Genomic DNA, 8,934 nt, shown 5'->3' with positions numbered 1-8,934 from the left:
CCTTTAGCTTGTCCGTCATTCCATGAGCAGGCTGCAGCAGAGAAAGAGATAAACTGAGGGGGAAGGGTTGGCTCAGGCCATTAGAGCCTCTGCAGTAAGAAAAGAGACAGAAGGTACGGCTGCTTTAGAGAGGGATGTTAGAAGGTCAGGAAGAGGGGGGTGATGACAGGGCTATGAGTCCAGGGAAAACAGAGCTGCAAAGTTTACATAGGAACCCATGGGAGAAGGCTGTGGGCAACTGCCTGTTTTGCTTGTCTTTAAAGGCAGCTCTGAAAGGGGGTGGGAGGAACATCCAAGCACAGCGTAGACAGGAGAAGAGGGAGTCTCCTGTGGGCTGGTGTGAGAAGGGCAGACAGATCATTTCTGGGGGCACTACAGGATATGGCTGTTGCCAGATGTGCCTGCAGAAGAAATCGTAAGGTCCAGCCATGTGTAACACGCAAAATGGGAAGCTCCTAGTACAGTAACAGAGAAAGTATCAGCTCTTGAGGGGAAAATTACGCTACTGGGCATTCAGCATGTCAGGCTAAAGCCTGCCTGCTGGTGCTGGGGGTTCGGCAGCCAGGCTGCTGGCAAACTCCCTCCCCGCTGGTTTAAAAATAAATGCCTCAGCCTGTTGGACAAGCCTTCCTCGCAAAAATAAACACGGCAGCTCCATCAGCCCGCCGGGAACGCTGGCTGGGGCCCTCCACACGCTTTGGAGGCACCTCTTCAGCGCTGGGTACACCCCGGGCGGCAACACCAACCCTCGCCAGGTGCCACATCTCTGTGATAGCCCAAACCACCCCAACGCTTTCTGACCAGCGGCAGGAGAACGCTGCAGAGCATAAGAAACCGGTTAGCAGGGCCATCATCATCATCTCCATCTCCTCCTCCTCCCTCAGGTGAGCGGCGGAGGCCGCGCCCCCTCCCCTCGCCCCGCCCCTCGCGCCAGTGCCGTGGTGCGGAGGTGCCCCCTGCTGGACTCCGCTGACACCAACCACACCACGGAATCGTAAAAAGAGGGTTGGAAAAGGCCTTTAAGAGCATCAAATCCAACCGTTACCGGGTGCGAGGGGTGAGAAGGGAGAACGGCAGGTTGCAGGTTTGGATACGGCGAGGGGAGAACACCCCATTCCAGTGCTCTGCTCACTCTCAACGTAAAGAAGTTCTTCTTTATGTTGAGGTGAAACTCCTTGTGTTTTAGTTTATGGACATTGCTCCTTGTCCTGTTGCTGGGCACCACTGATAAGAGTCGGGCACCATTCTGCTGGCATCTGCCTTTGAGATATTTGTATTCACTAATGAGGTCCCCTCTCAGTCTTTTCTTCTCTAGACTAAACAGGCCCCGCTCTCGCAATCTCTCCTCATAAGAGAGATGCTCCAGACCCCGATCATCCTTGTGGCCCTCCACTGGACCCTCTCCAATAGCTCCTTGTCTGTCTTGTACTGAGGAGCCCAGAACTGGACACAGTAACTCCAGATGTGACCTCACCAGGGTCGAGAAGAGGGGAAGGATCACCTCCCTCAATCTGCTGGCCACATTCCTTCCAGTGCACTCCAGGATACAACCCAAACAGCTGCAAATGTACATTGGCCCAGCGTCCAGACAGAAATCACAGTAAATCAATCAACAATTTTATGTGCCAGGAGCAACCACCTTGGTGGATCACTGAAAAATGCTCAAGACCAGATTCTTGCCTTTGTCATTCACTTTAGAAAGTCTTTGCCTCTCTCTCTGACTGTATTTTTCATCGGAAGCCAAGGGACATGAAGGTTGGAGGTCCTAGGGTTGTAAGTGGGAGCACAACTAGTTGTAAAGGTGTACTTCAGAGTAGCTGTAACTCACTCCCTTGTGCTAGCAGAAGCAGGTTTGAAGCCCAGCTCTGCAAGGAACTAAATACTTTCCGTGATGTCTTCAATGCCAGGATGAATTTTGCCAGAGCAGGAGGAGCTCCAAACACTTCTGAGAAATTAAAGAGATCCTGGCAAGTTGAGGAAATTATGTAAAACAAACAGTAGATAATTTGGTTAAGGCAAAGGAACTTAAGGAGGAATAACCACTTGTACAAATGCACAACCCTGCATTATCAGTGCTTTTACAGCTCTGCAGAATTGGCTCTGGAAGTTAAAGTGCGTCAGAAATGAATTAAGGTTGGTGTTCATGGCAATGAAAGCATAAAAACAATTACACTGTTTGTGCAATCGGTGTCTAAAGTCATACGTGTTAAACCTCCCATATCACTGGAGCCAGGAGATCTTAAGCCTAGCCAGAAAGCAAACAAACACTTTCATTTCCATGGAGATGAAATGAACCTTTTGCTTTAAGCAGGTCTGGAAGGGCCTCAGATGAATTCAGTGTCAAGATTTCTGTCCCATGAGATAGGAAAAGAGGAAGCCCCTGGGACACAGCCCATCAGGCAGCAAGGAAAAAGACGAGATTTCTAGAAAACTTTACCATCTGTGGGAAAAGATCAGCCTTGTTCGGACTGGAGAAGAGAAGCTCAGGAAAGACCTTGGAGCAGCCTTCCACTACCTAAAGGGGGACTACAGGAAAGTTGCAGAGAGGCTTTTTACAAGTACATGTAGTGACAAGACAAGGAGAATGGTTTTAAACTGAAAGATGGTAGATTTAGATTAGACATTAGGAAGAAATTCTTTGCCATAAGGGTGGTGAGGCGCTGGCACAGGTTGCCCAGAGAAGCTGTGGCTGCTCCATTCCTGGCAGTGTTCAAGGCCAAGTTGGACAGGCCTTTGAGAAACCTGGTCTAGCAGAAGGCGGCCCTGCCCATGTCAGGAGGTTGGAACTGGATGATTTTTAAGGTCCCTTCCAACACAAACCATTTTATGATTTTATGAAAAAACACCACAAGACTTGGATTTGCATAGAAAAGACTGTGCAAAGGCAAGGCATCAGCCAGCAGGGGTAAAAAGTTGCAGTGAAGAGGCTTCACTTGGGCACTGTGGGCAGAGTAAGTTTTAACCATCCGAAACTGAGACCAGGCTACATTCTAGGACACCTTCGTACCCCTGAGGCCTGCACCACACAGTTGCCCTCACAAAACCGAGCGCCCAAACTTTGCTTTTGTGAATAAGTTAGATAAACCCGGTGAAATTGCTTTGGGGGGGGCCTAAGCCTTTCGGTCCCTACTGCTCAGACCCCTCCTCATCAGTGTTTCTCCACACCTCTCCCACCGCGGGGCTGCTCGCACTCCTTCCCCACTTTCCTGCCGTGTCAAGCCCCACTGCCTTGGCCCTGTTTCCAACACTGGTTCTCCAACACTCTCTATCTACAGCTCCCCCCCACAGCTCTCCCCAAGTCTCCAACCCGAACCGGGGGCACCTCGGGATGGAGGTGGCCAGCCCTCTGCCCGCCCCAGTCCCGCCCCGCCGCGCCCCGCGCCTCGCTGGGAGCTGTAGTCCGGGAACTACGAGCCCCGGCGTGCCCCGGCACCGGCCCCAGGGCCGGGGGGAGTGGCGCGGCATGGCGCTGCGCGGCTGCCTGCGGGCCGGACTGGGGCTGCTGCGAGCTGCGGGGCCTCGGGGGCCGCCCGCCCGCGGGCGCTGCGCCGGGGGCCGGGTGAGCGGCGGCGCCGGGAGCGATAGGCCGGGCCGGACGCCTGTGTCCTTGCCGTGGGCCGGGAAGGGCGCCGCGGGCGGAGGCCTCGTGCAGGGATGGGGAGAGGAGAGGAAAGGCCTGCCGGCGGTGGGTGACCGTCCCCTCCTCTCGCCTTGCAGCCGCCGGCCTTTGGGTTCCTGTTCGATGTGGACGGGGTGCTGGTGCGGGGCAGCCAGGTGGTGCCCGCCGCCCGCCGGGCCTTCCAGAGGCTGGCCGACAGCAGCGGGCGGCTCCGGGTACCCGTCGTCTTCCTGACCAACGCCGGCAACTGCCTGAGATCGGCCAAGGCCCAAGAGCTGTCCCATGCGCTGGGGCTGCAGGTAACGGCGGCGGGCCGGGAGGCGAGGCGGCTCCTCCAGCAGGTCACAGGGCCCTCACGGCGCTGGGAAGCGGCTTCTTCACCGCTCCCTCGTTCGGCTGTCCCGGCTTTGGAGGGGGGCACCGGGAGGAGGAGGGAGCTCCCCAGGAGGGATGAAGGGCTGGAGGTGGCAGCACCACCGAGCGACCAGCCGTGTCTTGATCCGAGGGATGGAGGGAGGCCGGTAGCAGCACGGGGAGGGGAAGGGAAAGCGACCCGACTGCAATAGAAGGGGGGAAATCTTCCCAGCGGATACCCCATCACCCTCTCCTCCCTCCTGCAGGTGTTTCCGGAGCAGGTGATCCTGTCCCACAGCCCTCTGCGCCTCTTCAGCCAGTTCCACCACAAGTGCATGCTGGTGGCTGGACAGGGTCCCGTGGAGGAGAACGCCCAGGAGTATCCTTTGCTGTGCATGCCTTGTTGTGCCCTGTGTGTCCTGCTGCTGCTTCCACCCTGCCCCTGGTACTTGCTCAGTCAGCTTTTAGAAGCACAAGGAGACAGAGGAGTCACAGTCTTATCTTATGGGAGGCACCTTCAAAGAGAGGCCTGAATGCAGGCACTAACTGTTGATCTCCATCTTGGTCACCTCCTAGCTGTCCTTGGTCAGTGTTTGGCTTCTCACACTGGTGGCCTGTCCTGATTGCTGTTCCTGTTGGTGGGATGTCACTGTGAGGACTTTATCAGCTTTGGGCCTCACTCACTTTTGAGATAAAATTGTGCTCCTCCCATTCATTCATAGCAAAGTGCATTAGAGATCACTCCCAGCTCTTCCACAGCTAAGGGTTTCCCCCAGGAATTTGACAGGCACTTGAAGGAACTCAAATATCTTTACAATCAGCGTGTCAATCCCAGATGCATACTGCCTGGCTGAGGCTAGGGCACAGCAACTCTGACTAACCCCATGTATTCGAGGAGGTCAGAACTGCCTGCATGGTTTGCAGCATCTCAGCCTGTGCGCACAGAGTCACACCCTGTCCTTAACATTTAACTTCCTTTGGTGCAAAACCTTGGCCTGTCTCAGTTTCCCAAGGTCAATAGGGTGAGCTGAGGGTGAGGAGTTCTGCGAGTAAATGCAACTCATCCCTCACTTGTGTAGTTTTATCAGCACAGACCATTTTCTTTTCACCAGCTGAGCTGACCAGAGCTTCAGTGATGCTGCTTCTAGCCAAGAAGCCTGACCTGTTCCCTGCACCACACCAATATGAGAACCCTGGCCTTAAAAGGCTCCCAAAACACATCCACCTCTGCTCTTTGTCTAATTCCAGGGATGGCTGATCATAAACTAAATCACCCCAGTCTGGGTGTTTCTGTAACCTTCAGGGCCACCTGTAGGTTGAAGCGCAGCATACAGTTTGACTGAAGGCCACAAGGTTGTGCTTTACCAGGTTAAATAACTCCTCTATTACTAGGACTTGTATTCCATAATCCTGTATATGCTTTTGCCATTAACTTAGAAAACCACAGTCACTTAAGAAGAACCGAAAACCTCAACAAAACCCAAAAAACCATCTCCACAACTTTCCTTAATGGTCTGAAATAGACTGGGGTTCAAGCATGTGGTTACCATAGAGGCACTCAGGAAGGCATATCCCCTGTTAGACATGGTGGATCAGAGCCGGAGGCCAAAAGAGCTGGTAATTTCCTGGTGCATCAGTAGAGACGGTGGTCTGCTGTGGAGGTGCTCACAGTGTATAGCATGGGGTGGAGAAGCTGCAGAGGCTCGGAGTGGCTGGCTGCTAGTGACTTACTTAAGCAAGAGGCTAGGACTTACGCTGAACAGCCAGCGTCTCTCTGCTCTTTCAAGCATTGGCTCCTGCAGGAAGGGCAGTGACTTTCCCCTCTCCTTTCTTATGCCATACTTGTCTTTCATTCCTGTTCCTTGCAGTAAGTTTGGTTTGGTTGGCATCTCCAGCTTCAGGACAGGAATGCAAAATCTGCGAAATCCAATCTGGGATGGGGGGATGGTGAAAGTCTTTCTTTGGGACTCCAGGTGGCCTTGTCGTTCCTCTTTATGTGGCTGCCTTGGCGGGTTCAAAGGAAGCATTTATAGTTTGTTTTGGAGATGGCATTAGGTTTTGCATTACTAACCTAGCCTTGTTTTTTTTTTTCCTGGCAGCCTCCTCCAACCACTGGCTTCCCCACTATAGAAGGTAAGCAATAGCCTTTGTTTACGTACGAACAGCAAGCAGAAATAACAGCAAGGCAAAGCCAGCTGGGATGGGAGCTAGCCATGTGCTGTCAGTATCTGTATCCACAGACAGCTTATTCAGAGGATAGAGTCAGGAGGCAGCATCACTGCCCTCATGCAGCATGAAGCACAAGCTTGATGAGAGCAAAGCCAGCTTTTCCCTGTGCCATGCTCCAGTATCTGGAACAAGTGGTGCACATGATGCAGTAACATACGAATTGGAGCTCTGGCACCAGACATGTTCCAGTGGTAGCTGTATTAGCCAGGGCATCCCAGTAAAGGACTGGTTTTCCTAGCAGGTGGCTTTGGTAGTGGGTCCTATATGAGGGTGCTGCGAGTTTCCAAGCATCTCTTGAAATCTTCCAGGAGTGATTCTGTTTGGTGAGCCAGTGAGGTGGGAGACAAGCCTGCAACTTATTACTGATGTACTCCTGAGCAATGGCAACCCTGATTCAGAGCTTCAACATATACCATACCCCCATCTGCCTGTCCTTGCCTGCAACATGGATCTCCTGTGGATGGCTGAAGCCAAGATGCCCAGGTGAAAAGCATTTGTTCTGGCCTATTTCATACATCTCTCCTGCAGATGATCTTTCTTACTAAATTTTTTAGCATTTGACTGGTTTAGAGTTTGACTGTATGGCACTATTAGAAGCAGAGATATGAAAACTGCATGATAAACAAAGACTTAAGCTTTCAAGAAGCAAAATCCAGACCACTGTGTATGGAGGTGTGTGTGGGTAGATAACATGACCAGCTTAGGCAGTAGCCTGGCTGCAGCAGCTGGTCCTCCTTACTGAGGAGTGTTTGCTACTTCAGTGGTGTGACTGGAGATACTGATGACCTCCTTTCTGGAGCAGGATTGGACATGGCACTTTCCTTCTCTGCTTAGAGAACATCTACAAGAAAGTGACAGGCCGGGAACTGAAGTACGAGGCCTTGATCGGCAAACCCAGCACAGTCACCTACCGCTATGCTGCATACTTGATACAAGAGCAGGCAGAGAAACAGGGCTGGAAGGCTCCCATCCGACGCCTCTATGCAGTTGGGTAAGAGACTGTTTTCCTGCTGTTTTCCTTAGGGAGGTGCATACTGACCTCTCAAGTGTTTTTTATACCAAAATGCCTGTAGTGCCTCTGGAGAGTCACATCCTGGAAAAGAGGCTTGCTATATTTTTGTACTCTACACTTCTAATAACTTGAAGGGCCCTGTCAGCCTAGCAGAGCTATTTACTATAGGGTGCAGAGTGCATGTGGCATGACTGGATTAAAGAAAAAGTTGAGACCAGATGTAGAATCATTAGCCCTAGTTAAGCCGAACGCTTCGGGATCATAGGAAATATATTACAGTAATGGCTGAAACTGCTGTGGGTGCTTTGGACATGTCTTTTCCCCTTTGAAAGATGTTTATGAAGCATGTGACCTTCACCACAGCTGGACAGGACACACCAGTAGGTGGACTCCCTAGCCCAGTCTGGGTGATTCTCTTGATGTTACCAAATATCTTGCGACCCTTCCTCCTTTGGTGCTGCTTTAATCCTAGTCTGCCAGAGCCTAAAATTGATGCATGGGCTAGTTTCTCATTTCTGTTTCACACTGTGACCTTATCCAGGGATAATCCTATGTCTGATGTCTATGGGGCAAACCTCTACAACAACTACCTCAAGTCAGCTCACCAGAACCAGGTCCAAGCTGGGGTGAAGAGGAGCCTGCAGACAGCCAGTCCCCAAACTGAGGATCACCTCAAGCTGAGGGAGGACTGCAACAATTCAGTGGAGAGTTGTGAGTCGATTCTGGTCTGCACTGGGGTCTACCGCCACAATGCAGATGTCCCTACTAAAATGAAAGAGTGCACAATGGAGTCAGTGTTCCATGGCCATCGGGACTTCTGCTTTGACCCCAGCCTGGTGGAGGCATCTCACATAGTGCAGGATGTGAATGATGCTGTGCAGCTTGCTTTCAAGAAAGAGAACTGGAGCTAGGGTTAAGACAGGTGTGACTGAAGATCTGCTGTCAGGGATTTTATGTACTGAAAAGGGAAGAAGGGAGGAATGGGGAGAGACCTGGGGTGATCTTCTAATCTAGGCAATATGAAAGAAAACTCCCTGTCTCAGTGCTAAAACCCCGTTGCTTTTATTGATAATTCATCTGCAGTGCTGCCAGCTGCCAGCAGTCTTTCAACTGTGAACATACATTGCTGCCATCAGTAATTGAGCCATAATGGAAACAGGGTATAAGAAGGTGGCTTGTCCCAGTAATCCCAGTTTTGTTCAGCCATCAGAGTTCTTTCTTTACCACCCTTTGTGCATGAAGATCAGGCAAGCCCACCCTCCTCACAGTGTGTTTGAGGATGAAGCTTTTCCCTGTGCGAGGAGCCACCATCAGCCAATGTACCGTTCGTACAATGTACTATTCGTCCAGTCTGTGACGTGAGCACACCAGAAGCTGTGTTGTGGCACTGTGCCAAGGGAAGGCTTTAAGTCTTACCATTCTCCTTGTGAAGAATAAGTGCCTGTGGACTTTAACAAATTCTGTTTGCTTGGGGATTTGCCACTGCATCACTGTCAGTCTGAAACAAAGTCCCATTTTGCAGTCCACTGGCAGCTATGGAGAGGCACGGCCTCTCAAAGGAAGCTGCAGTAGCCAGAGCAACTCGCTGCAGTGCTGAGGGAAAAGTTATATTGTTCCTTTCCCCCCTGTTTAGCATTCTGTGAACACTTCTGCCTTTTCACATCCCGCTAGGGAGCCAGCAGCCTGCTCTCAATAGAAGAGGAAACCACCACAGAGTCTG

At 51.7% G+C, this 8,934-nt stretch overlaps 1 protein-coding gene across 1 annotated transcript; it reads left to right on the top strand.

Moving 5' to 3' along the window:
* Positions 1-3,463: 3,463 nt before the first annotated feature.
* On the top strand, positions 3,464-8,125 carry HDHD5 (haloacid dehalogenase like hydrolase domain containing 5; the record flags this gene model as incomplete). The annotated part of the gene is made up of 8 exons (XM_080627817.1): positions 3,464-3,559; positions 3,718-3,918; positions 4,240-4,352; positions 5,497-5,590; positions 6,073-6,106; positions 6,511-6,685; positions 7,005-7,193; positions 7,756-8,125. 8 exons carry the CDS (start codon positions 3,464-3,466, stop codon positions 8,123-8,125), a joined length of 1,272 nt encoding a protein of 423 aa, XP_080483943.1.
* Between the last annotated feature and the right edge of the window lie 809 nt (positions 8,126-8,934).

The sequence above is a fragment of the Psittacula echo genome, assembly GCF_963264785.1.
Source record: "Psittacula echo genome assembly, chromosome: 1".
Classification (NCBI taxonomy): domain Eukaryota; kingdom Metazoa; phylum Chordata; class Aves; order Psittaciformes; family Psittacidae; genus Psittacula; species Psittacula echo.
This window is presented reverse-complemented; position numbering and strand designations above follow the sequence as displayed.